At 60.8% G+C, this 25,915-nt stretch overlaps 3 protein-coding genes across 3 annotated transcripts; 2 read left to right on the forward strand and 1 right to left on the reverse strand.

Moving 5' to 3' along the window:
* Positions 1 to 873: 873 nt before the first annotated feature.
* Positions 874 to 7,477, forward strand: LZTS2 (leucine zipper tumor suppressor 2). Its single transcript, XM_054382299.1, has 6 exons — positions 874 to 903; positions 3,485 to 3,553; positions 4,638 to 5,105; positions 5,465 to 5,980; positions 6,437 to 6,706; positions 6,797 to 7,477. The coding sequence occupies exons 1-6, from the start codon at positions 874 to 876 to the stop codon at positions 7,475 to 7,477; spliced, it is 2,034 nt and encodes a 677-aa protein (XP_054238274.1).
* A 1,157-nt stretch (positions 7,478 to 8,634) lies between these two features.
* Positions 8,635 to 15,463, reverse strand: PDZD7 (PDZ domain containing 7). Its single transcript, XM_054382298.1, has 16 exons — positions 15,280 to 15,463; positions 14,964 to 15,104; positions 14,404 to 14,578; positions 13,876 to 14,052; positions 13,514 to 13,661; positions 13,214 to 13,274; positions 12,261 to 12,686; positions 11,568 to 11,771; positions 11,327 to 11,368; positions 10,971 to 11,128; positions 10,678 to 10,769; positions 10,463 to 10,554; positions 10,295 to 10,366; positions 9,332 to 9,805; positions 8,927 to 9,027; positions 8,635 to 8,784 (listed from the first exon to the last, which is right to left on the reverse strand). Exons 1-16 carry the CDS (start codon positions 15,461 to 15,463, stop codon positions 8,635 to 8,637), a joined length of 2,697 nt encoding a protein of 898 aa, XP_054238273.1.
* A 2,803-nt stretch (positions 15,464 to 18,266) lies between these two features.
* Positions 18,267 to 21,738, forward strand: SFXN3 (sideroflexin 3). Its single transcript, XM_054382106.1, has 10 exons — positions 18,267 to 18,442; positions 18,633 to 18,803; positions 18,986 to 19,084; positions 19,352 to 19,427; positions 19,853 to 19,938; positions 20,349 to 20,476; positions 20,602 to 20,651; positions 20,795 to 20,844; positions 21,206 to 21,253; positions 21,524 to 21,738. The coding sequence occupies exons 1-10, from the start codon at positions 18,279 to 18,281 to the stop codon at positions 21,618 to 21,620; spliced, it is 969 nt and encodes a 322-aa protein (XP_054238081.1). The 5' UTR covers positions 18,267 to 18,278; the 3' UTR covers positions 21,621 to 21,738.
* Positions 21,739 to 25,915: the final 4,177 nt, after the last annotated feature.

A 25,915-nucleotide genomic window follows, 5' to 3' on the forward strand; every position in this document is an offset into this window, starting at 1 on the left:
TGCTGCTGGGTGCAGGGTGCACAGAGAAGCTAGATGCAGTGTGAGCTGGGTGATGTGGGGCAGTGACCTGCAGTCCTGAGACATGGAGATCTCTGGACCTGCAGCAAGTGTCTAAATTGTGGGTAAAAAGAAGCCAAAATCATGGGCTGTCAGTGGTGAGGGGGACTGCAGAGGGACATGTGGTGGGAACAGCCCCATGATGGGTGGGGGTGTTTTGTGAGGGGAAGATGGTGAGGTGTGAGAGGTTGGAGATGCTTCTTGCCCCAGCACTGTGTACTCCCTGTGGTGGGTGGGAGGTGGACCCCCATGGCTGCTGCAGGTTGAGGGCAGCATTCCCAGCAGCCTGCTTTATTCAGGGTATCCCCAGTCCCCTTTCTGGGCAGCATCACCAGCAGTTAAACCTCAGGGGGAGCTTTGCTCTTCTAGGCTGAGGTGGGGGCAGGAGACAGTGACCCCCATGCCCTCTGGTCTGCAGGCAGCAAATACTGTGACGTGAATGGTCCTCACCGTGGCAGATCAAAGCCATGGCTGGATCCTGATAATCCCTTGGAATTTTTTCCTTTCTTAGTTTTATTAAAGCACCAATGTGATTACTATTTCTGCACCTCTGTCCCTGTGACTGGGAGACCCTGGGGATGGGACCCTGGCCCCAGGAGGACTGGGGGTATATGGTCCCTGTGGTGCAGCACATCCCGCCCTGACCCTGGCACACAGGTTATTACCAGCCTCCTCACTGGGCATAGTTTTGCCCTGAGCCATAATGTGGAGCTGGGGCAGACAGTACACACCCAGCTTCTGTTTTCCGGGGTGCACTGGCTCTCCTGGAAAGCCACTGGGTGCTGTTGGTGCAGGTGTGAGGGCAGGCTGGGCATGATGGCAGAGGAGGGTCCTGAGGAAGCAGAGGTAAGGCAGGGGATGGCAGGGGGATCCAAGCCTCCAGTGCAGCTGTGTCAGTGTTTAGGTGGGTGCCACAGGTGCGCCTCCTTGGCCTGAGGGCCCCTTCCTCCTCTTGTCCCCGTTTCCCCTCAATCTAGCCAGGGGCAGGTGCTGTTATGGGGTTGTGGAAAAGCTCAGGACTCTCATCCATCCCTTCTTGGGAAGGTTTAATAGGGCTGAACCTATATTGGGTGGGGCCTCTGGCTCTAGGGGTGGGTTGATGTGAGTTTATTTTTCTCCCTTTTCTCACAGGTTGGGGCTCTCGGAGTAGCTGCAACATCTCACGGAGTGGGGTGGTAGGGGTGGGGGTGATGTCAAATGCAGCAGTGCCCCCCACTGCCCACTTGGCGGGGTGCTGGGCTTCTCAACTGTTTTTGAGGGGTATATCCTCGGGAGCGACCTTCACTCCGCACAACTAGGGCATGGAGCGCCCCGAGGTGGGGAACTTGGCTGGTGCAAGGAATGGGATGAGCTCTGCCCTCCCCCAGCTCGGCAACCCCCAGGATCAATCTGTCGGGGCTGCGCTGGGAACCCCGGGCCCCTGCTTGCCCCACAATGTACCCAGAGTGCCTCACAGAGCCCCTGGACCTTTGCTGCCCCGCAGCTCCCTCCAAGTGCCTGTAAAGCACGGCCAAAGCGCTCCAAAACAGCGGCCCTTCCCGCGGGCCTGCGCTGCCCAGGCTCCCTACTGCCGCCATCCCCCCTCGGCTCGGGGCGGGGTCTTCCGGGGCGGAGGGGCAGGGCCCGGCGGGAGGCGGGGGCTGCCGGGGGCGGGGCCGGGGCGGGGCAGTGGGGCACGGCGCGGCGCGGCGCGGGAGGGCGGCCGTGGGGCCGCGGTGAGTGCGGGGGCCGAGGCCGGGGGTCCTGCGGGGCCGGCGGTGCTGTGGCGGCGCTGTGGCGGCGCTGTGGCGGCGCTGGTGACGAGCTAGAGGGCGGCCGAGGCGTGGGGGCTCCGGGGGGCGCTTCAGGGGAGCCTGCCAGCGCTTGGGGTGTTGGGGGAGCCGGGCCCCCGGGGGCCGATCTGGGGAGGGACTGGAGGGCGGCGGCCCTCGGAATCTCGTGGGGCGCCTTGGAGGTGCTTCAGGGACACTTTGAGAGTGTCGTGGGGATGCAGAGGCCCAGTTGCCTGGAGGGACAGTTTAGGAGGTTGCGGAGCACTTTGGGGGTGCTTTAGTGGCACTCTGGGAGAGCTGTGGGGCAGGGCAGGCCCAGGTGCACCGTGGGACAGTTTTCCTGTCTTTTGGAGCACTTTAGGGACGCTTTAGGGGAGCTGTGGGACAGTAGAGATCCAGGGGCTCTGTGGGACACTTTGGGGGTGTTCTGGGGACAGTTTGGGGGAGCTGTGGGGCAGCAGAAGCCTAGGGAGTCTATGAGGCACTCTAAGGTTGTTGTGGGGTGGTTTGGGGTATTGTCGAGCAGTACAGGCCTGGGAGCTCTGTGGACCATTTTGGGGTGTCTTGGGGAAATTTGGGGGTGCTTTAGGGCACTTAGGGAGAGCTGTGAGGCAATGGGGGCCCAGTATTGCTAAAGGGCACTTATGGGTGCTGTCGGGTTGGACAGAGTGGAAGCACTATGGGCTGGGCTGGGTGCTGTGGGGCTCAGTGGGTTAGCAGGGGTGACTGGGAGGGCAAAGGGGGACATGTGGCAGACAAGAGAGGCAGCACCACCCAGGGAGCCTTGGGGTTGTGGGTGGAGGTAGAAGGGCACTGCATCCACCCCACATGTGCTGGGTGCATGGGGAGGGATGAGGGACTGCTTCCCCCAGCCCTGGGTGGCCCTGAGGTGCCATCAAGACACAGGAGTCCCCAGGGGCCCAAAACATTCCACAAATCAGGACGAGGGTCTGGCCAAGTGGAGGTTGAGGCTTCCCTTGCCTTTTTGGGATCAGAACAGTGGTATCCAGCTTTGCTTCGCTCCAGTGGCAGCAGCTGGTGGTGACACCGCCCCAGCTGCAGACTGGTTTTACTGGGTGGCTAGAGAGAGGTTTGGCAGGGCCCTGGCAGCCAGCTGAGCTGGCCACCCCTGCCCCAGGTGGCAGTGGGGCTTTCTTGGTGGGCCAGGGAAACTTGCAGGAGGGAGAAGATGGACGGCATTTCCCACCACCTCCCAGGCCAGCAGTGGCAGTGTCCCCTCTGATGATCTGCAGGGACCTTGCTGTCCTTAGAGGTGTCCCCTTGACCTGCATATCCCAGGAGTGTTTTACTGGGATGGGGTGCTGTGCTTTGGCTGGCTGTGGCTAGGGGTCCCTAATGTATCCTCTTGGTGGTTCTATGTCCCTCCCTGGCTCCTGATCCCTGCTTCTGCCCCTTCAGCATAAGCAGGTCCCCACAGGGGGTTGTTATCCCCATCACCCCTCTCAGAATGATTGCAACTCTCCCTGGCTACTGGGAACAGAATGCCAGCCAATATGCTCCCCTGCCACCTCCTGTGCCACACTGGCACCACCTGCCCCAGTCCTGCCAGCTGCATGCTTAGACTGTGGGGAGCACAGGGACCACTGCTACCGTTTGACACCCTGACCCCCTCCTCTTTCGCATTCGTGCTTCAGGGGCCAGTAGAGCCGTGTTCACAGTGTGGGGGCCTGAGCAGATCGGACGGATGGGCAGCAGCTGGCAAGGTGTGTGGAACTAGCTGGGGGGTGACCTACCTTCCCAGCCGGGACGTGATGGGCACGGTGTGAGGTCATGGCACCTGGAGGTGGCATGTGCCTGTGGGGTGCCGGTGGGGGCTGGATTGCCAGTGTCTCTGCCCTGCTCGCTGCTCCCTCGGGTGCTGGCAGGCAGATTGATTGCAGGTGACAGCTCGTCAGGCGAGACCATGCGGGCAGCGGACACCCCCTGCCTGCGCTCTGTGCCAGCCGCAGCCATGTGCAAGATGCGATCAGGCAGCAGGGGACGGATCTGGCCCATCGGCTGGCTCCCGTCATGCGGGCGTATGGTGTAGGTTTGAGCAGGGGTGGCCACAAGTAGGTCACTGGCAGAGCCCCCTTAGATAGAGGGGAGCATGCAGGGTGGGAAAGAGGGGCATCCATGGGGCTGGGAAAGAGCCTGGTGCTTGCATCCTGGACCACCTACCTACCTGCCTGACAGCTGCCCCCTCAGTGGCCTGCTCCTGGGGACCCTGCACCCCACTGTGAATTGTTGGGAGTGGGTGGCACCCTCTCTCGCTGCAGAGAGGTGGGGGCTGTGGGGCAGTGTGAGTGGCTGTCTCTGCTCTCTGGGTCTCCTGCTTGCTCTCTGTGGGGGCTGTGCTTGCACTGCTGTGGTGCAGGCAACACCATGGGGCAGGCAGGCAGACGGGCAGGCTGCCCGGGAGCCAGCTCTCTGCAGGCCTCTTGGGATTTGCCTCCAACCCTGGCATGCTTCCCATGGTGGGGTCACACCAGGGCATGTGAAGGGGCAGGACTGCATTGCCGCTGCCCCATGATGCCACCTGCAGCCCAGAGTCCCTAGCGGCCTCAGGATGCTGAGCATGGCTTGTGGTGTGCTGGTGCCAGCCCCCTCTAGCTAATATGGGTTTTATTCTAGTTCATTCGACATCTCCTCTTGCCTGCTTCTCCTTGGGCTGACAGAGGCCCATGAGATTTGGGGCAGTGGCGAGAGGTACAGGAATGCCCTCATGCCCCTCTGGGGACCCTGGCAGCCAGTGGGGCATAGCCAGCAGTGACCACAGCTCTGACACCCTGTCTCCCTTGCCCACAGGCTGCCCATGTGCCCCTGCCCGCTGGGCCACCCCCCGCCATGGCCATCGTGCAGACGCTGCCGGTGCCCCTGGAGGCCATCGCTGAGGGGGCTGCGCAGCTCCACACCACTGCCCACTCTTCCCCCACCACCATGGGTAGTGTGGGCAGCCTCCTGCCTGGTCGGCCCCGCCACGACCGCACCAGCCAGCCCTGCAACAGGGAGCCCCCTGCTGCCTCCTTCCACAAGCAGGAGGGGCTGCTCCAGACCACCCCCCGGGACCGCCCATCCCCTGAGGAGCCTGGCGTCACTGTGCCCGGCATCACCCATGCCTATGCCAATGGGGGCTTCTGTGGCGACTGGCTCGATGGCCCTTCTCCCACCAGCCCCTGCAGCGACTCAGATGAGCCCCATGATGACCGAGCCCCAAGTGATCATCTCCGGGGTCCACCCCCTAAGCTCGTCCCAGTCTCTGGCAAGCTGGAAGAGGTGAGAAGGGGACTGCGGCGGGGTGGGAGGCGCTAAGGTCTTGACTTTGCTCCCCATGCCGTGCTGATGCTGTCAGCTCAGGCATGTGAATAGGAACCACGTGGCCACATTTTTGGTGTCCCTGGGGAGGTGGTGATCCTCATGCCCTTGAAGCCCCCTCCTTTGTGCTGGGGTAGTGTGTAGGAGCCCACCTGAGCACCCAATGGAGAGGGGATGGAGCAGGCAAATACTGGCCCTTGTCTCCTTTGACATGCAAAGGCATTGGGGCGGGAGACACCCACAGTCACTGCCCTGGGCAGACCCTTGGGAGGGCTGTGAGTCTCCTCTAGCCCTCCCGCTCTCCTTTCTTCTCCTGGCAGAATGTGGAGAAGACCCTGATCCGCCCCATGGCCTTCAAGCCGGTGGTGCCAAAGCTCCGGGGTGCCCAGCCAAGCATGCGCCCAGGGCTCTCAGAGAGCCAGGTGAGCCTCACCCACTTGTTGGGTGCTGAGAAGCCTGGCTCTCTGAGCTGCCGTGCCAGCACCCTCTCAGACTCGGGACGCAACTCCCTCTCCAGCCTGCCCACCTACAGCACGGGCTGCAGCCAGCACCCCGAGGTGGGCACCCTGTCAACCACTCCTCATGGCCCCGCCGACCCTCCGGGGGGCTGCCGCCCCTCCAACTCGGACAGTGGCCGCTCGTCCTCTAGCAAGAGCACAGGTTCACTGAGTGGCCGGGGCCGGCCCTCCTCGGAGAGTGGCTCCTATGGGCGCTCTCCCCTGCCTGGTGAAGAGGCCATGCTAATACGGGAGCTGGAAGACAAGCTGCGGGAGAGGGAGGCTGAGCTGCAGCTCCTGCGGGACAGCCTGGACGAGAATGAGGTGGCCATCTGCCAGGTATGCTCCTTGCCACCCTACCCGGGGTGCCTCATGTGGACATTCCCCCTGATTTGGAGGCAAGAAGCTCCTCTGGGGACCCTTTACAGGTTCTTGTATGGGGATAACTTTTCTGTGAGTCTGAGAGAACCTTGTATCACCTGCGGGGTCAGTAGTACTGACTGAAGTGCCATGGGGTGCCCTGGTTTGGATGCACCTGAGATTTCTTCCCACTGACAATATTGCTGGAGCAGCTCTATGGAGTCTATAGGTGCTGACACGGAGGGGCCAGCACACCAAGAGATGGGGGGGGGGGTAACCACTACATTGCAACTCTTCCAGACCCCTCTTCCATTTGAGGGGGATGTTCTGCTCCCATTCCAGTGGGCAAGGGGTATCCATTCCAGGGCCAGGGCAGCAGAAGCATGAGGGTGCCATGCCACCCACCGAGCATGTCCATCTACCCACACTGTTCAGGTGTATGAGGAGAAGCAGCGTCGCTGCGAGCAGGAGCTGGAGGGGCTGCGGCAGCGCTGTGCGGCCCAGGCACGGCAGGCAGCCCAGGCAGCGCAGCGTGGACAACAAGTCCTGCAGCTCCAGGTACTCCAGCTGCAGCAGGAGAAGAAGCAGCTGCAGGAGGATGTTGCCCAGCTGCTACAGGAGCGGGAGGTGTTGGAGCGTCGCTGTGCCTCCTTTCAACGTGAGCGCACTGAGCTGGCGCCCCGTCTGGAGGAGACCAAGTGGGAGGTGAGTTGCCCCACAGCACAGGGCGATTTGGGGAATGGGGGTTCTGTCTGGGGTGTTCTGGCCGTGACCTGAGCCCAATTATTCCCGCAGGTGTGCCAGAAGTCAGGGGAGATCTCACTGCTGAAGCAGCAGCTGAAGGAGGCGCAGGCAGAGCTGGCACAGCGGGGAGCCGAGCTGCTGGGGCTGCGGGCACAGCTGCGGGAGGCACGGGCACAGCTGCAGGCAGGCGAGCATCGGGTGCAGGGGCTGCAGGAGGCTGCCCGCCTGAAGGCGCTGGAGCTGGAGGTCTGTGCCAACGAACTGCAGCGCCGCAAAAGCGAGGCTGACCTCTTCCGCGCCAAAGCCGGACGCCTTGAGCAGGAGGTGGTGGGGCTACGGGAAGTGGTCCGTGGGCGGTGCCCTCAACCCAGTGAGGGGTGCCCCCAACCCGGCGAGGGATGCCCACAACCCAGTGAGGAGCCCCGTGGCAGCATGGGGCTGCGGCAGCAGCTGGAGCAGCTGCGGGCTGAGGTGGCCCTGGAGCGGCAGCGTGGGCAGGAGCAGCAGGATGCCTTCGAGCAGGAACGCAGCACGTGGCAGGGCGAGAAGGAGAGGGTTATCCGCTACCAGAAGCAGCTGCAGTACAGCTACATCCAGATGTACCGCCGCAACCGGCGGCTCGAGCAGCGGCTCCAGCATCTCCGGCTCCAGGGCGAGGACCACCCACCTGAGCATCGTGACCCCCCCGGCTCTGACCCACACTTTGAGGAGATCACGGCCACTGAGATCTGAGATGCTGCCTGCCCTCACCCCATGCTCAGAGTTTGGCAGGGGCAGTATCCACCCCCTGGGATTTTGGGAACCCTGGGGCTGTGGGGGATCCCTGCAGAGACTACGGGTGCTGGGAGGGGGCAGAGGGGACCGGAGACGCTGCCCCCTGTCCAGCATGGAGGTGTTCAGGCAAGGGTGCATCTGCACCCACCACACCAGGGAGTGCCCATGAGGTAAAGGGCCAGGTGGGTGCAGAATCACGGCCTCAGGGCTGCCCGGAGCTGGTTCCTGCTGATCCTCTTAGCGCCTGGGGGATTAGCAGCACTGGCTTCAGCAAGGGTCACCTTGGGCAGGGGGAGGGTTGGCTTGTTCCCTCTGTCCCCAGTCACTTCCCAAGGGGAATGGCATATGCCAGCCCAGGCCAGCCAGCCTGGGCCAGCCTCCCAACCTCCACCTCACCCCCCATGTGTCTGTCAGGGGATTTGTTTCTGTGCCATTTTAAATAACTATTTTTATAGGACCTACCAAAACATATCACCCTCTTCCAGCTCACACTCTGCCTGTCTGTGCCCCCTCACCCCAGCCATGGGGCAACTTGCCCTCAGTGCCTTTCCCATACACTTGACCCCAGTGTTCTTGTTTCACCCCCACAAAAAAAAAAGCCTGGCCCATGCCCCTGTGATGCCCAGGCTGCCAGGGGAGAGGGACATGGTGCGAAGGGTGCCAGCTGGGGACACTCTGGGAACACCAGAAGGGTGGGCAGAGGTGGATGGCCAGCCGGGCATACAGAGGGGTCAAACCAAAGGAAAAGTCTGGCTGTGCCCAGCTCTGGCTTGTTTGCCCCCAGCTCTGGGAGGGGATTTTTGTACTTTATTTGGGTTGTGTCCCATGCCCAGAGCCTGGCTCAATTGTGTACCACCCAGAAATGCTAATTAAAAACAAGCCCCTGGCTGCATTTTTTTCAGGCCTGTGTCTGTGTGGCCGGAGCAGGGTCACAGGCTGCTTGTTCTTCTCACATGTTGCCAGTGGTGCCCCAACCAGAGTTCTGCTGCAGGCAGCTCCTCCATGCCCATCAAAGGGGTCTGGCTCTCACACCCTCTGCCTGTGCTGAGACTGGCCACAGTTTGGTGCAGGAATGAAGCACGGGATGGCTCCATGAACAGGGTCGGTGTCCAGTGTCACTCCAGAGGGGCTCCAGGCACCCGCACCACCAGTTCCATGGGCTCCTTGGCTTTATTGCGGTAGGCCTGGCGGATGATGTCCACCGCCCGCTGGTGGGTGACATTCTGCAGGCTCTCCCCATCGACAGACACCAGCTCCTGCCCAGCCTGGCCCCCACAAGAGAAGGCAGCAGAGTGAAGTGCAACCACTTCTAGGGTGCCAGGGGTTGCCAGCACCTTGTGGCATCATAGGATAGGGATGTCTGGCTGCCTGCCCACCCCTCAGGTCCCCACCAAGGTTCTCCCATACCTTGAGGATGCCACTGAGGAAGGCAGCTCCTCCAGGGAAGATCTTCTCGATCTTCACCACTGGCTGTGCCCTTGACTCGATACCACCAGAGATGCTGATCCCTATGAGGGAGCCACAAGATACTCATACCCAGGTAGGCTAGGACCCCCCACCTGCTCCCAGGCATGGCACCCCCTCCCCTGGGAAGCTATGCCTCCATCCTGGCCTACTTTGGTAGGTCCTACATGGATGAGGGGCTGGGGCAGGAGCAGCTCCTCGCATTATAGTTTTGAGGGAATGCTTTGGGTTTTCCCTCCTGCCCCCTTGCCAAGAAGATGTCATTCATCCCAGTAATACTAGTGCCAGGAAGAGTATTCTCACTCTGTCCCCACCCCGTCTCTAGGGTCCCATGCATATGCCACTCACCCAGCGAGTGCTTCAGTTTGGAGAGGGTGACGGTGAGCAGCCGATATTCCTCCTCCTCTTCCTCCCTGCCAGCATCTTCAGGGCCATTGATGGCTGCCCCAGCCCTTGCCTCACCTCCCGGCCCCCCAAGGAGAGGTGCAAGGGGAGACCGTGCCCGCCGGGGCTTCCCCAGAACTTCGGTGGATGCTGTCTCGGGGAGCTCCTTGCGCCAGGTGCTGCCTCGGTGCCCATGCCCCTCCCCCGGGAGGGGCTTGGTCAGCAGCCAGTTGGGGGATTTCGGGCTGGTCGCGGGTGGGGGGCGGCTGGTGCAGGCATAGGCATCCACTGGCACATCAGGGAGCGGGGTATAGGTGCGGGGGTGAAGCCGGCGGGGACTGGGGGAGGCCCGCGGCCGGGCCGGACTTGCCTGCAGCCCCCCGGCTTCTTCCGGCTCTGGGGCCCCAGCCGGCTTCAGCAGGAACCCGCCCCGATAGTCTGCAACGAGAGGGGCTCAGGGGTCGCCCTGAGATGCCACAGCCCTGCTCCCTAGGACCCCCACCACCCAGAGATTCCAAGTGGTCCCCTGGGGACTACAGGGCACTAGAACCTCTGCCAAATAGGGCCCCCTCCTCAGTGCCAAGAACCCCAGATCGCCCTCATCCAGGGACATTCAGACTCATTATCTCCCCTCTCTAGGACATAAGACACCCATGGACGCCCCCCACACCCCAGCTCCCTCCATGATCTCTAGGTCCTCCTCCCCAGGAGCTTCTGGCACCCAGGATCCACTGATCCTGCCACTCCAGAACCTCCCAGTGCCTAAGAGACACCAGATGTCCTCTCTCCTGGGACCTAGGAGCTCCTGCACCCAGGCATCCCAACTCCCTTTCTCCTCCCCCAAAACTGCCCCATACCATCTCCCCCTCCCATTCCCCACTACAGAGCAACCCAGTGGCCAGGCAGACCCCATGGGGTGCCACTTACCAGGCACTGGTGTGATGAGGTGTCTCTTGGGGGTGACATCATGATGGGCTGGGCGGAGAGCAGGTGAGCGTACTGCAGTCAAAGAGAGCCAAGAGTCACCCCTTTAATTGTACTGTTACCCCTTGCCTCTAGCCACAGCCAAGGTTCCCAGGGTGGGGCGGGCTTTACCTGAGCGGCTCTTTAGGGCATCAAAAGCTTCCAGCTCCAAGGGCATCACCATGCTGTCAAATCGGCCCAGGTCTGTGGGGGCCACCACACTCCTGCCAGGGCAAAGATGGGGGACAGGCTGTGGCAGCCTCTGGGATGGAGTGTGATTGGGGCTGAAGAGTGTATGTGAGGTTTCAGGTCCATCCCATGCTGGGTGGCATCAGGGTACCACCTACCTCACATCCCTCAGCAGCATGACCTTCTCTGGCCGGTCCAGGATGGCCAGCAATGGCCGCACTAAATCCTCCACGCTGCCATCATGCAGGTACTATGGGTGCAGGAGCGGTGTCACTGGATGGTTGCTGCCCCATCCCCCATGCTTCCATTTACCTCCCAGAGCTTAACAGGGGCACTTGGGGCTCACTGATCATGATGCACCCTGGGATGCAGGAGCTGCCCAGGGGGGGAGCATGGGGTGCTGGCACTGCCCTGCTTATGCCCTGCCTGCATGCTGCCCGCGGTGCCATACCCTGGAGCAGTGGCGAAGCACAGCTGTCACCTCATCGGGGCTGAGGAGGCGTGCAGCGGTGTCCTGGATGTGTGGGAACCGGGCCTCGGGATCGCTGCCATTGGGCTGCAGGGCAGTGATGCTCGCAGGGCCCAGGATACTGGCACGCCGGCTTTTCTCTGGGTGGGGGGGGACACGGAGCAAGAAAAGGTGGCCAGTGAGGCAGGGACCACAAATCCCACAGCCCACAAATTCCCTCATGTTCCCCCACCCCAACAGCTTGCTCCATGCTAGATAGACAGACACATGCAATGTGAGGCCAGGCGCATGCAGAGCCTGTCCCACAGTCCCCCCAGGCACATGGGCACCCCCGTTACCCCGCCTCAGGCTCCGGATGACAAACTTCTGCACAGCACCTACTGCAAGGGAGATAGAGAGGGATCAGTGCTCAGGGGAGGCCAGTGACATCACTGCCCATCACCAAAATTGCATGCCTGGGGACCCTCTCCCCATGTGCCTACTCCATGCCCAGTAGTTTGCAATGGGGATGCAGTATCCACATAAGGGGTAAACAGTCTCATGTTCGGTCCTTCTCCACCTTGTCCCCCAGCCTGGTACCTCTGTCCCCATCGAGGCGTCCTGGGGACTTGGTGCGTGCCCGGCGTTCGGGAGTGGGGAGCTCCTGGCTAGGTGGGGCCCAGCTCTGGCTGGTGGCACGGCCCCCCTTGAAGAAGAGGTTGACAAGGGTCTTGGAGCGGTGCAGCCCTGGGGATGCCCCCCGCGCTCCTTGTCCCTCTGGCTTCTCCTTCTTCCGCTTCTCCTCTGAGGACAGAGAGGGAAGGTTGGAACACAGAAGCCAAGGCATGACACCTCAAACAGTGTTTGGGAGGCAGGGAACTTGGGAGAGGATGAGGAGGAGCTACTGTGAGGCACTGACTAGAAAAGAGTCTTGCTGTGGGGTGCAGGGATGCTCCAGGGCCCATGGGGATGGGCTTTGGGGTGTCTGACAAGCCCTTGGGGCACAGCTGGGGCTACACAGGGCTATAGGATGCCCAGAGCTGATGGCCAGGAGTCCACATGAGCTCACAGCTGTAAGGCACCAGGGCAGGGAACAGGGACTTTCTACAGGATGCCCAAGAGTGGGAGTCAGATATCCATGTGGGTCAGGGCCTATAGGATTCTCGAGTCTGGGACAGGCTCCATGTGGGAAAAGGGCTGAGCTATCAGACTACCAGAGCTGGGGTTGGAGGGTTGAAGGGGGACCCCGGGTAGAGGTGAGCTCCATGCATGAGGCCATGCCCTGGTGCCTACCAGCAACAGTGAGGTCACTCTGGGAGCGTGTGATGGGCTGCCGGGGCCGGCTCAGCGCCAGCAGCAATGCTGTCTTGGGTGAGTGGGTGAAGGTTCGGCGCGGGAAAGTGCCAGGAAGCTCACGAGTGGCCTGGCCCCGGATGGCCGTGTCCCGCAGCAGCTCCGGGGGCCGCACCGTGCGCCGCGTCTCTGGCAGCCCTTCGGCAGCCGGCTCGGTCTGCATGGCTCGCTCGGCACGATCCCGCCCCCAGCCTCGCCGCGGCCCATCCTCCGTGGAGATGGCCACATCCACAGTGCGGGCAGGGGACACTGGGGTGGCCGTCCCCAGCCCGTTCACTGTCCCTGGCGCTGGCCCCGAGGAGTAGGAGGAGATGGAGGAGCTGGTTTCTGAGGTCTGAGACAGCTGCTGCAGCTGTCCATTGGTCACTGCAAAGGCACAGCAGGGATGCGGGGTGACACACTGCAGGGCCACAGGAAGCTCCCCATTCCCCCTGAGGATGAGGCACATGGGGGACCCTTAGGGCTACGGGGACTTCAGGGCTGCTGGAGATCAAATGGGGAGCTCTGTGTCCCCTACAAGAGACATAGAGACATGGGGGTCCCACAGGGTTGCAGAAACCAGCAGGCTGCTGGCCATTGCACAGAGATCTTTATGTTCCCTCCAAAGATGGGGACATGGAGGATCCTGCAGGGCCACAGAGGCCACAGGGCTGCTGGCTGTGACATGGGACTCTCATGTCTCCTCCAAGGATGGGGCCCAAGTGGGACCATGAAAGCACGTAAGGATTGTGGAGATGTTAACTGTGCTACAGGGAGCTTCATGCCCCTTCCAACACCAGGGAATCCCGTAGTGTGGACCTTTTTCCCTAGAGCAGCCAGATGCTGTCTGTGTGAGGGTCCCAGCCCCTCCACCCAACCCCATGCCCTGCCAGTACCCACAGCACTGCCCTTACAGTGACTGAGCCAGCAGTACTCTGCCACCAACTCCTTGTAGGCAGGGAACCGTCCCGTCTCCTAGGCACAGGGGGAGAGGATGAGGGGGTCAGCACACACAGGCTGCCCTGGAGAACCCGATCCAGTGCCAGTCATGAATAATGCACCACCCTCACCCCCCCGCCATCTGCCTGAAACCCAGCCAGGTGGCAGCAACTGCACCAGCCCCATGGGCGCCAGGCCCAGCTGGGCAGCGCCAGTGTGGGGACGTGCTGACCTCCCGCCTTTCCCAGGGGTCCCAGGAGGCCAGGCATGGGTACCTTGATGGTTAGCATGATGTGGGTCTGTCCCTTGAGCACCTCCACTGCCTTGCTATGGCTTATGTCTTCAAACTTGACTCCGTTGGCTGCAAGGACTTGGTCTCCCACCCGAATGCCATTTTGCTCCGCCAGACCCCCGGGATCCACCCTAGGGCAGCAGTGATGGGGCAGGATGGGGCCAAGCTCTTGCTGGAGCCCTGCTGCTGCCCCACACCTCTGTCCAGGTGCCCCAGCACCCATGGTGGTGATGCCCAGTTTTATGAGGGTGAGGGGCTCAGCCAGAGAGCAGGTGCCAAGCCCAGCATGGGCACAACAGGGATTGGGGCACCAGGACTCCCTTATGCCCCCTGAGGTGGCCATACTTGGAGACATAAATGCCGAGGCCGAACTCCCTGCCGCCACGGATGTTGAAGCCCAGGCAGTAGTCATCAGAGGTGGTGTAGAGGTGGACAATGCGCCGCAACCCATCCTCAGAGCCGCTTTCTGATGGCGTCGAGCCGCTTTTCTCCACCACCAGGCGCCTGTTCACCACATCCACCCTACAGCATGGGCACAGTGTTGGGGGGGAGGGGTCTCAGGGATCTGACTCTCACCGTTCAGCTGGAAGGGGCAATTGGTATCACCCAGCAGAGAAGACTGATAGGGATAGAAGATGTGAAGGATGGGGCTTGCACCCACTCTGCCTGCTCCAGACCTTCCTACCCCAGTCTGTGCCCCATCCTGGGGTCTCCCCACCTTTGTCAGAGACCCCAGATGTGCCTTTCCACCTCCCTGGAGGTCCCCCAGTTCTGGGATCCTTCCTGTCCCTCAGCATCCCTCACCGAGCCTCCCCACCATGCCCTTGACAGGATTGGGCTTTGGGGTGCTGGCATGGGGGATGCCTTGCTCACCATGCCGTCTTCTCCTTGGAGAACTTGATGCCTGGCACACGGCCCATCCGCCGGACCACCATGCGGAGGCGGTTGTTGCCGGTGAGGACCTTGACAGCACTGCTCATGGTGATGTTCTCGAGGCTTACGCTGTTCACTTCCGTGATCTTGTCACCAACACACAGCCCGGCTTGCTCTGTGAGGGCACATGGCTCAGCTGAGAATCTGACCTGGCACTGATGCCCTTCTTTGGTGTCCCCTGCCTAAACATGTCCCCAGCCTGATCTGAACTCTCTGGGAACAGAGGCATAGATGACTGACAATTGTACTGAGGCCATGGCAGGCATGTGGGACTTGTCACCTCGGAGTGAGCCATCAGCATGGGACTGCCACTCCTATCCTCTGCCCTTCTTCATGTGAAGCCTGAAAACTCCATGGACAGAAGAGGCAGGGAGCAAATGGCAGCTTGCCACTGCGAGGAGTAGCATCGTTGCTGTGGCACTGTGTCACAGGGAGCCACCTGAGTGGGTCTTGCTGGAAGTGCCTGTCCCCGCTGGTGTCCCTCACCCTGTCTAACTTACCAGCAGCGCTGCCTTCCTCCACCTTGCTGACAAAGATGCCCAGCCCATGCTCAGAGCCCCCACGGACGCTGAAGCCCAGCTTGCCATCCGCACTCTTCTCCACTGTGATGGCATTGATGATGTCGCTCTCATTGCTGCTAGCTGTGGGGACAGAGGACAGGAGGTGTCACACTGGCTGGGTGTAAGTGACAGCATCTTGCTGAGAATGTCCTCAGTACCAGAGCAACTCTCCCTGCCCCCAGACCCAGGGAACACAAGTGTCCAGACCCCCTTGGTCATGTGGGTGGGCAGAGGGCTGGGAGGGTACCGTACGCACCTTCAATGGGGGTGTTGATGAGGATGACACGGCCCATGGGGGAGGCAGTGCGGCAACTCCGGGTGACCCCATTGACCAGCCGGCTCTGCTTGCTGAGAAGGCAATGGGGAGCCAGGCTGGCCTCACTGCTGGAGCTCCGTGATCGGCTGCCCGACGTCATCCCTGTGTCCCAGCCTTGGGCCATGGTGGTGCTGGGCACCCCAGCGTCCTGGAGTCTGGCTTGAGGCTGGCCACGTCCTCACAGGGCTGAGGCTGCCCACCGGCCAAGGGGGGACATGGCATAGTCCAGCAACACATGCCCAAGTTCGGGTACCACTCCCTCTTAGCAACACGTTTCCAGAGCCAGATGGTGTGGGTACTTGGTGCTGGCAGAATGGGTCCTGGGCACAGCGATGCAGCCTGGAGTGACAAGGAGCATTGTGTACCCCTCTCCAGCCTTGTCCCCACCAGCCCTATAGCGCCCTGGGAGCGAAACTGCTGCAGGGTATCTGGGTACCATTGCGGGGCTGGTGAGCGCAGGCTGACCTGCCCTGCCCTGGGACAGGGATACAGGGGCACAAAGGGGCTTTAGCTGATGACACAAAGCCGGAAAGGCTTTGGAAGGGATGTGGGGAACTCAGCTTTATGCTAGAGAGCAGGACCTGACCTCCCTGGGCCCTTCCTGGGGTGGCTTTGCAACAGGAAGGGTGCAGAGCCCCTCCCTATCCTCCTTGTAGCCCCTCCAGATTGACACCACCTGACGAGCCCACTCTCCCCCGGGGCAGTTCCCGCGGGGATTTTCCAAGCGTAGGTGAAACGCCATCGCAGGCCCCCCTGCTTCATCCCCCGCTCGCCCCAGCCTGACCTCAATAAATAAGTGATGGCCCTGGCCAGGGGGACACGCTGGTGTCCCCGTCGCCTGCCAGCCCCCCAGGCAGCCCTCCCACTGCGCCCACCCCCCTAGCACCATCCGGCGGTGCCCCCTCCGCGAAGGGATGCCCGGGACACACCCTCCCTCGCCCCGTGCCCTCCTCACCTGTCCCCATGGTGCCACTTGCGAAAGAGACACTGGGCAGCGCGGGGGGGATGGAGAGGCCAAGGAGGGGGGCCAGCACCACCTCCCACCCCCCCGCCTGAGGGGATTGGCTGCCCCTGCGGAACCGGCGTGGCCATCGGGCGCGGGAGCTGTCAATCACGAGCGGCCAGGGCTGGCCTTGCAGGTGGTGGGGGGAGCCCTGTGTGTGTGTGTCCCACGACCACGGCCTGGGGGAGCTCAGGGGAGAGCGTTCCTCCGTGGGGCTCCGTGGGGCGAAAGGTGTGGTGCCCCCACGGCCCTTGAGACCATCCCCTAACGCGGAGCATCGCGGGGGTTCACAGGGGAAACTGATGCACGGCCGGGAGGAGTGTGCAGCGTGTCCCCCGCTCACCGCTCCGATAATGTACGCCGGTGTCCCCCAACGTCGCCCTCCCCGGGGTGGCATCGCCTCCACCCCGAACTGTCCGCGGCCCCCCCCGCGGGGCCCGGCGCCGCCAACTCGAACCCGACACCGCGGCGGTTTCAAGTGATGCGGGGAGGGGCAGCGGGGAGGTGGCGGGGGCGGGGCACGGGGAGGGGGGGTCCTCGCACTCCCACGGGGGCAGGGTCCGCACTGCGCCTCGGAGCAGTTACCCCGGGACCGCCCGACGCTGAGCTGGGTGGGGGCACGGCCGGTGCGGGGACACGGACCCACATGCACACGCACCCCATGCACCGACACGCCCACGGCATGCGTGTTTGTACCCCTGCGCACGCCCACGCGTGCGAGCCCAACGCACACTCACAGACACCCCCGGACACACACACACGCGGGCACGACTCCGCACAGGCACGTGCACGCACGCACCGCCCGGAGCACGAACGTGCGCTGCCTTGCGCGCGCACGCAACCGCCGCGACACGCGTGGACACCAACGCCAGAGACGCGAGCACCAGGTTACCAGCATGCACGCGCGCGGCACCGCGCGCTCCAAACCCCGCGTGGGCCGGCGGGAACGGCTGGCGGGAAAGGGGGCAGCCTCGTGCAGGAACACGCGTGTAAACACACGCCCCCGAGCGCGCAGAAGCAGACGTGAACGCACACGCACAGACACCGCAACGCGCGTGAGCGCGGACGCCAGGACCCACGCGAGGACACAGGCTGATGCGCGCCGCGTACCCGCGCGCGCAGTCGTGGGCAGAAGTGCGTAAAGGGTGTCAGATGCCGCGTGCGGCGGGGCACGTATCGTCCCCTCCCCCACCTCCGCCCCGCCGCTAGCGGCTCGTCGCCGTGTGCCCCCCGCCGCCTCCCTCCATGGCACCGCCCTTCCTCCCCGTGACAGCTCCCCACGTCAGCGCGGCGGGCGGGAGCGGGGCGGCGGCGGCGCGGGGACGGCGAGCGCTGTACGGGAAGCCGTGAGTGCAGGGGGGCGGCGCGGGGACGGCGAGCGCTGTACGGGAAGCCGTGAGTGCAGGGGGGCGGCCCGGGGCCGGGCCGGTGCGGTGAGCGATGGTGTCACGCGCCGGTGGGGGAGGCGGAGCCCTGCTTGTCCCGGGAAAGGGTGGGCGAGGAAGTGGGGTCGTGCGCCGTGTTTCGATGCCTTCCCGGGGAGTATATTCTGCCTTCCCGGGCCCTTCCTCGGAATCCCCCCTGGGTCACGTGCCTTCCCGACTGGCAGCAGCTCCAGCCCCGAGGTGGTGGGTTCCCGTACCGTACCGGTTTCCCAGGGGTCCTGCTGAGGTGTGGGGTCCCGAACCACGCTCAGTGGTGCAGGCTGGGCTGGGGAGCTCCTCACTGACAGGGTGCAGGTGAGGAGGGTGTCACCAGCCCATGAGCTGCCCCATCTGCTGGGTAGTAGTCTCGAGGGTCCCTACTCAGCACCGTTGCAAAGAGGTTCTGTGTGTCCCTTGCTTGTCTCCCCAGGCTGGGGCAGCTCCAGAGCTGCCCCAGCAGGGATGCAGGACAGGGCATCACATCTCACACACCAATATCCCACCCCCAGAAGATGTCACCGTCCCTCCCTGCCACCATCAACATCAGGGAGCCGCGCTGGGACCAGAGCACCTTCCAGGGCCGTGCCAAGCACTTCTTCATGGTGACTGATCCCCGAAACCTGCTGCTCTCAGGGGCTGCACTGGAGGAAGCTCGGCGGGTGGTGGAGGACTACAGGTACCTGGGGCAAGGGGCATGCCCTGAGCACCACTCTTGGGCAGAATGCAGCGTCAGGGTGATCCCTTGCCAACGCCAGCCCCCAGAATTGCCTGACTGGTCCCTGAGCTGCCCCACATGGGGTGGGGAACTAGGTAGGGCACAGATATTGGCAGAAATTCTTTCAATGGGTGCTATTCTTACCTGGCAGGGCAGGTGTGGTACCCCCAGGACTGACAGAGGACCAGCTGTGGCGGGCAAAGTACATCTATGACTCAGCTTTCCACCCTGACACAGGCGAAAAGATGCTTCTCATAGGGCGCATGTCTGCCCAGGTCCCTATGAACATGACCATCACTGGATGCATGTTGACCTTCTACAGGTACCAATCCCTTCCTCACCTGAAGGCCGGGAGGGTGCCTGCATGGGATCTCCCCTACCTTGGGCACCCTGCTGGCCCTGGGGTGAGGAAGGGACACAGGCCTCATACCCCACAAGGCACCCATGCTATAGGAGCATGGATGGCATCCCCCAGTGCCACCAGCAACCTCCTGTCTCTGGTAGGACCACGCCGGCTGTGCTGTTCTGGCAGTGGGTCAACCAATCTTTCAACGCCATTGTCAACTACACCAACCGCAGCGGGGATGCACCCATCACCCCCAGGTGAGCATCCCTCTGACCAGGTCCCCAGGCCATCCCAAAATGCTGCGTGGGGAGGCCTTCAACAGCTTCTTGACTAGTAGGGGTGCTGTGAGATGGGTCGATGGGGACCTGGTACAGCCAGAAGTGGTAACCAAGTGGGGCTGTCAGGGTTACTAGTAAGCTGGGAGAAGAACTTAAGTGTGCTCCTACTGTTGAATGGCATGATGTCTTCTCCTTTGGTGGAATGGAGGGATCTTAGCTCAGTGGTGTCTCATCCTGCTCTTGCAGCCAGCTGGGGACAGCCTATGTGAGCGCAACCACTGGGGCAGTTGTCACAGCACTGGGGCTCAAATCACTCACCAAGGTAAGATGGCCCTTGGCCATCTCTGGCTGAAGCACCTGGACCCTTTCCAGCTTTACCCCATCACCTAGGGTGAGGCAGAAAATGGAGAAAAGGGGATTCCTGGGGGCACCCACATAAGGTGGCCCCTCTTCCTCACAGTGGCTCTGGAGATGGTGTGTCCTTCATTCCCCTTCATCCCTAGCTAGATCACTCCAAGCTTTTCTCACCCCTTGGCTTCTGTCTAGGTCTGGGAGGCAGTGTAGGATCCCTTGGGCCCTCTGGGCTGTGCAGCTTTCACCAACTGGGAGTTGCAGGGGAAGAAGCAACAGTTTTCCGTGCTGGGGCTGGGACATACCAGAGTATTGCTGAAGGATGGTGACAGGCCTGGGGACAGCCAGCTGTGCCCTAGACTTCCTGTGACGCGTGTTCCCTTCTTGCCCCCACAGCACTTGCCAGCCATCATCGGCCGGTATGTGCCTTTTGCAGCTGTGGCTGCTGCCAACTGCATCAACATCCCACTGATGAGGCAGAGGTGAGCCCCTGGGCTGGTATGGGGTATTTGGTCTCACATTAGGGTGCACCAGGCAGTAGTGGGGGACATGGAGTGCACAATGCCCTGGGCTTGAGGGAACTCCCTTCCTTGCCCTGCAGGCATCCCTTCCCCTAGGGTGCAGCTTTCAGAGTACAAGCATCCAGCTCCATTCCAAGGAGTTATCAAGCTGTCTGTGAACTCTCCACCCCCATCCAGCCTTGCTAAGGAACTCTCAAGTGTGAATGGGGGTCCAGCTGAGACTCTCCCCAGCCCATTATGCAGGCAGTGGATGGGAAATACAGGAGGATGCCAGCCTCCCTTGGAGATGTGCTCCTGTGCTATCTCTGCCCTATTCCATGATCCTCCCACCCATGTGCTCTGGGGTCCCCTCACCCCTGCTCTCCTTGCAGAGAGCTCAAGCTGGGGATCCCTGTCACGGATGAGAATGGTAATCGCCTGGGTGAGTCCACAGCTGCAGCCCAGAAGGCCATTTTCCAGGTGGTGGTGTCCCGCATTGGCATGGCAGTCCCTGCCATGGGTGAGTGTCCCCTCCTCCACCTGTGTCTGGATGCTGCAGCTGGTCCCTGTCTGCATGGGACAGGGTCCCTTGGTTGGCAGGGGGCTGTGAGCACTGGGAGCTCATCTTCTTCTTCTCTTCTCTAGCCATCCCCCCAGTCATCATGAATGCACTGGAGAAGAGACCTTTCCTGAAGGTACTGGTGATCCTGGGACAGAAGGGTGGGCAGGGGCAGCCTGTAACCGTGCTGGCATCCCTCAGGGCTGGCACCCCATCAGGGGACAGACATCCTCCCTCCCCGTTCACCCCACTGATAGGAGCCTTTCCCTGTCCTTCCAGCGGTACCCGTACCTGAATGCTCCTCTGCAAGTTGGCCTGGTGGGACTCTGGTAAGTAGCCCTTCACTGATGGGCAGCACTGCCCCAGGAGCAGCCCAGGCCTGAGTATGGGGAGTAGTGCTGCTGGGGGAGATCTGCTTGGCAGAGGAGGTAAGAGCTGTTCCAGAGCTCCAGCAGAGATGGAGCCAAGCCAGCCACCCACTTCCACCATGCTGGTGGGGACAGGCTCTGCCCCAGTTCAGGAGTTGAATGCAGGGTCTGGAGCTTGGAGAGGGCATCTCCTTACTCCTTTCCTGGCTGAGCACCTGACACAGTTCTGGGCTGCCCCCTTGCTTATCTGGGGGTCAGGCTGTGGAAACAAGTTGGTGATTTATGCAGCCCAGTTTCTCCTCTCCATGTCTCTCCCTCACAGCTTGGTGTTCGCAACCCCATTGTGCTGTGCGCTCTTCCCGCAGAAAAGGTAAGGATGGGCACTGTGTGTCCAGCCCCGTGGGGGAGACCATGGAGTGCAGGTGTTGGGGCCATGGACTCTGACTTTTGCTCCTTCGAGTGGTCAGAGAGTTAAAACTGTGTGTGCAAACTCACATCCCTGTGCACACACAGTGGTGGGAGCGATGAGGATGATGTTTCTGTATGATGGTGGTAGAGAAAGGCTGACAACAGTTTTCCAACCTGCAGCTCCCAGCAAGTTTTCCCTACCCCATCCCTTGTATCCTTATCCCCTTTGCAGCTCAATGTCTGTGAGCCGCCTTGAGCCTGAAGTTCAAGCTCGGATCCGGGAGAAAGACCCACAGCTGGAGACCATCTACTTCAACAAAGGGCTCTGAGCAGGTGGCCCGGGGCACCCGGAATGGCCAAGACGCGTGCCACGGAGCCGCTGAGCCAGCGCGTCACTGAGATTTGCCCCTCAGAGCCCCTTGGGGCTGCTGCCACTTTCCCTTGGCTGTCACGTGTCTGTAGGTCCCAGGTGCTTGGCCCTGCTTCCCAGGATACCTGCAGCCATGTGGCACTGCACTGAACCCCATCCCTGCAGCCAGGCTCAGCCCTGTTCTGGGCACCTCCCACCTGGCACCTTGGTGCATTTCTCCCATGCTCAGCCTACCTGTGCCCATAGCTGTGTGCAGTACATGGGGCAGCCTGGACAGTGGCAACCAAGAACCTTGTGAGCAAGGATATGGAGTGGGGAAGAAAATGATGCTCCCCGGCTTTAGCAGGCAACAGACAATCATGGTGTTTGAAGGTTGAACACATCTGTAGGCATCCCGTGTTCCCCAGTGGTTCATCAGCTGATGCCTGGGAATGGCAGAGCAGCTTTTGGAGAGGAAAGCTCTCCATATCCAAAATAACTGTGGGTGAGTGATTTCAAGCGCACACAGTGGCTTAAACCCAGGGGTGGCTCTTCCAGCTCGGGCATACAGCCTCAGCACACCCTCTGTTCTCCTCTGGGCTGCTGTGGGGATTTAATCTGGCCTTGCGTTCCTTTCATCCAGAGCAAATGGCACATTTTAATCCCAGCAGGGTCCACATTTTTGTTCTCATTTTAAAGCCATCTCTGTTCAGGGCTGGGCTTCCCCCCAAGGGATTCACTCTACCCTCTCCTGAAGTGCTTGCTTTCAGGTAACCTTTCTCAAACAGCTTTAAGTGCACTGTGGTTTCCTCTAGCTATTTTTGATATACGTATGATATACCTACATTTACCAAGTAATAAAGGCAGATTGTTTATACAAAATCAAAAGTAAAGAGAAGCATCTTGCTTGCCAGTTTTTGTATGGTGGAAAGGGACTGCTCTCAGGCTGAGGATGGGATGGGCAGGTCAGCTGCTGGGGTGCTCCTGTATTCCCCAGAATCAGGCTCTGCTCCCTGTTTCCCATCCTGCTGCCTTTGCAGTGGCTCCAGCTGGCTTGTCTTGTGATTAAGCTCATCCAGCTGTCAGGAGGGCTTTTTTTAGCACTGGGAGCTTTGTGCAGCACCACCACACAGAGGGCTCTGCTAAGCTTCTGTTCTGCATGCTACTGGTTTGGAGAGCCCAGAGTGTTGTCCCAGCTCTGCCGACATTCCCACCCCCTCGCACAGTCTGCTCACAGGATGCCCTGGGCCTGCCTCTCCAGTGAGGATATTTTTATACCACTTTCTAAGCACAGCAATCAGAGAGGACGTTGGTGCTGTCATGGGTTTCTAGCAGGTCTGCAAGCAGTGGCTGTGCCACCCACAGGCCACGCCAGTCACAAGGAGTGATGGATGTACACACAAGAGGGGGGATTGGAGGCCACCACGTTCTGCAGAGTTCCTGTGCTGAGCCAGGACAGAGGACTGAGTGTTGCCTCAAAGCCAAAGATAGGAAGGTGCAGCGGCTGGCACGATAAGGGCCAGACAGCCCAGAGCCACCCTGTGCTGTAGCTTCCCTGCTAGGCTGGAGCTGACAAGAGGCCATCAGGGGGTATTCCTCCCACAGGAGCAGCCAGGAAGGCACTTGCACCCAGCACCCACCCAGAGTGGGATTGTGGTTTGGGATAGGCATGTGAGGGATCTGTCCCTTTCCTTCTGCTGGCCCCTGGTATATTGCAAATAACTCCCCTGAGCCAGCCATTGGCGGCTCATAAATAATGCAGCCCCCTGCTGTGCAATAAGGACTTGTCAGTAGCTATTCTGCTCTCATAAATTAAAGATGAAAAGGTACAAGGCTCTTGCCAGAAAAATGAAGACAAATTTTTAATAGCTTGCCAAGACACAGGGAGATGAAGCGCTTGGGCAAAATGAATTACGTTTTTATTATGTGTTTTATTGTGGTGTAATTGAACGGGATTAGCTGAGAATACAATATATTTTCAGGGCAGTGCAAAGAAAACAAAAATAATGATGACACTTAAACCCCCCCGACACTGCCCGCACCAACAGCCTGCACAGGAACACACTTCATGTGTGCCCTGACTGGGAGCTGGCCCTGAACTGCTGTTGGCCCTGTCCTGATAGGTAAAGGTGGGGAGGGGAAGGACATTGGAGGGAGCTGAGGTCTGGAAACACAGGAGCTCAGCATGGCTGGGTCTGGCTGGATGGCTGAACAGGGTCTGAGCTTACCCCAAGAGCCCTCAGAGCTGTGGGGCTGGAGTCCAGGGCAGAGTGGTCTGACAGCACTTGGCCATACAGAGCCACTGGGTGTCTTTCGCCTTCCTCCATGGCCCCATCTGCTTTCATTCCATCCCTGAGATTCCCTTTGGTTTGTCCCATACCCACACAAACTGGCAGTGTTGCGCTGAGGCCTGACAAACTCATCTCTGGTGGGGAGTAGGTTTGGGGTGCTGCACTGTTGGTTGTCTTCTCCCAAAGCTGGTAGTACTGCCCTGGGCCCATGCACTTGGTTGACTTCACAGGGCTGAGTGGGACCTGTCCCCATGAGTCCCCTGGTCGAGGAGGCAGAGAAATATGACCCTCCCAGATGGGGTGGGGGTGTGTGTGTGTGTGTGTGTGACAAACCCAAAGGCTGCACTGTTGCAGTGGAGCCCAGGATCCAGCAGCAGGCAATGGGGAACTAGGATGCTTGATCCCTTCTGAGCCAGCTCATCCCAGAGTTCACAGACCAGTCCCCGAAAAACAGTGGCTGGGTGTCCCCAGAGGTGCTGGGAAGTGCTGGGCCAGGAACATCGATTGGTCCCTGGCATTTCTAATGAGCTGCCCGACCACAAGCTTTAACCTTGCTCATAATGAGGGTGAGCAGCAGCAGTTCCTACCACCACAGCCAGCTCCCCCAGCCTTAATGAGCTAATCAATACTTGTTCTCAGCTTAATTTCCAGCTAATTGCTCTTTAATGACGCCTGGAAATGGGCAGCCTCTTGCAGGGGGGGCGGGCAGGCTCCCTGTCCCCAGCACCTGTCCCTGGTGACGAGGGGTGGTGGGTCACCTACCTTGGCCATGTCCCAGCTCCCCTGGTGCTGCTGGAGGCTGGGGAAAGGGAGTGTGGCAACAGGGACAGCGGGCACAGGGCATGGTGCCGCTGAGTTGGCAGAACCCCCTGGAGCACCCATTCATCACAGAGGGCTGTGCAGCCCTGTGAACCTAGGCCAGGCTGAGCAGAGGGTCCTCAGAGCCCAGAAAGGTACCTAAGTCCCTCAGGACACTACATTGTGGCGAGGCCCCCCAGGGTGGGCTCACGAAGGGGGGCATGTTTTGGGGTGTAGGGAAATGGGGGTGCAGAATTGATGTGGTCTTGCATTGCTCCAGGATGTGCAGATCTCCGGTACAAGGGAGAGTGTCACAAGGGAACGGTGACGAGGCCAGCAGTGCCCTGCAGGTGGCAGCAGAGAGCCCGCTGCCTGCACCCTGCTGCCTGCACCTCTCTGCCACTCTCTTTCCCCCAGGCGGATCGGGGGCGGGGGGGAGGCAGGCAGGGACTGTGGATAGGCGGCAGGCATAGGGACGTTTAGGAGGTGCTCCTGTTTGCTACATGGTCAGAGGTACGGAGTGGGGGAGCCTGGCATATCGCAGGGTAGTGGGAAGTTTGCTATCCTAGCCTCGAGGTGTCAAAGTTGGCATGGCCGTGTCATCCATGGGGCCAGGTGGGCAGAAGGAGAGCATCCCTGAGACTGCAGCCTCTGCCACCCATTTGGTTCCTGGTCCCGAATTATATAACTGGAAAAAAAACATTGAAAGCTGGGAGATTCCTGCAGGGAAGTAGTTAAACTGTATCCAGTCCTGCCAAGCCACAGCTGCTGTAAAAGAAGAGGCCAGGCAGCCTCCGGCCAGGGACACTCTAGTAGCCTGGGGACTGGAGCATCCCTTGCCACCCAGCCACAGCTCCTTGGGGTTGTCCTAAGAGCCTCTTCAGCCATCCTGCTCATAGCTGCAACCATTGTCCCAATAATTTGCTGACAGTTGTTCTAGGGAGGAATTTGCTCTGGAAAAGCCTGGAGAAACCTGAGCCTGTCTGCTTCCCAGTGCAGGTTCTGCATGGCACACAAATGAGAAGAGGGACTGGCTGGTGCCCATCCTATGTCTCTGCAACAGACCCCCAGGATACAGCTGGAACCCCCAAGAGCCACATGGCATTGGGATAGGCTGGCCGGATCCCAGCTGCCTCAGAATGCCCCACATGGCAGGAAATGCAGAGGAGCAGCAGTGGGTTTGAGG

The sequence above is a fragment of the Indicator indicator genome, chromosome 7 (assembly GCF_027791375.1).
Source record: "Indicator indicator isolate 239-I01 chromosome 7, UM_Iind_1.1, whole genome shotgun sequence".
NCBI lineage: Eukaryota > Metazoa > Chordata > Aves > Piciformes > Indicatoridae > Indicator > Indicator indicator.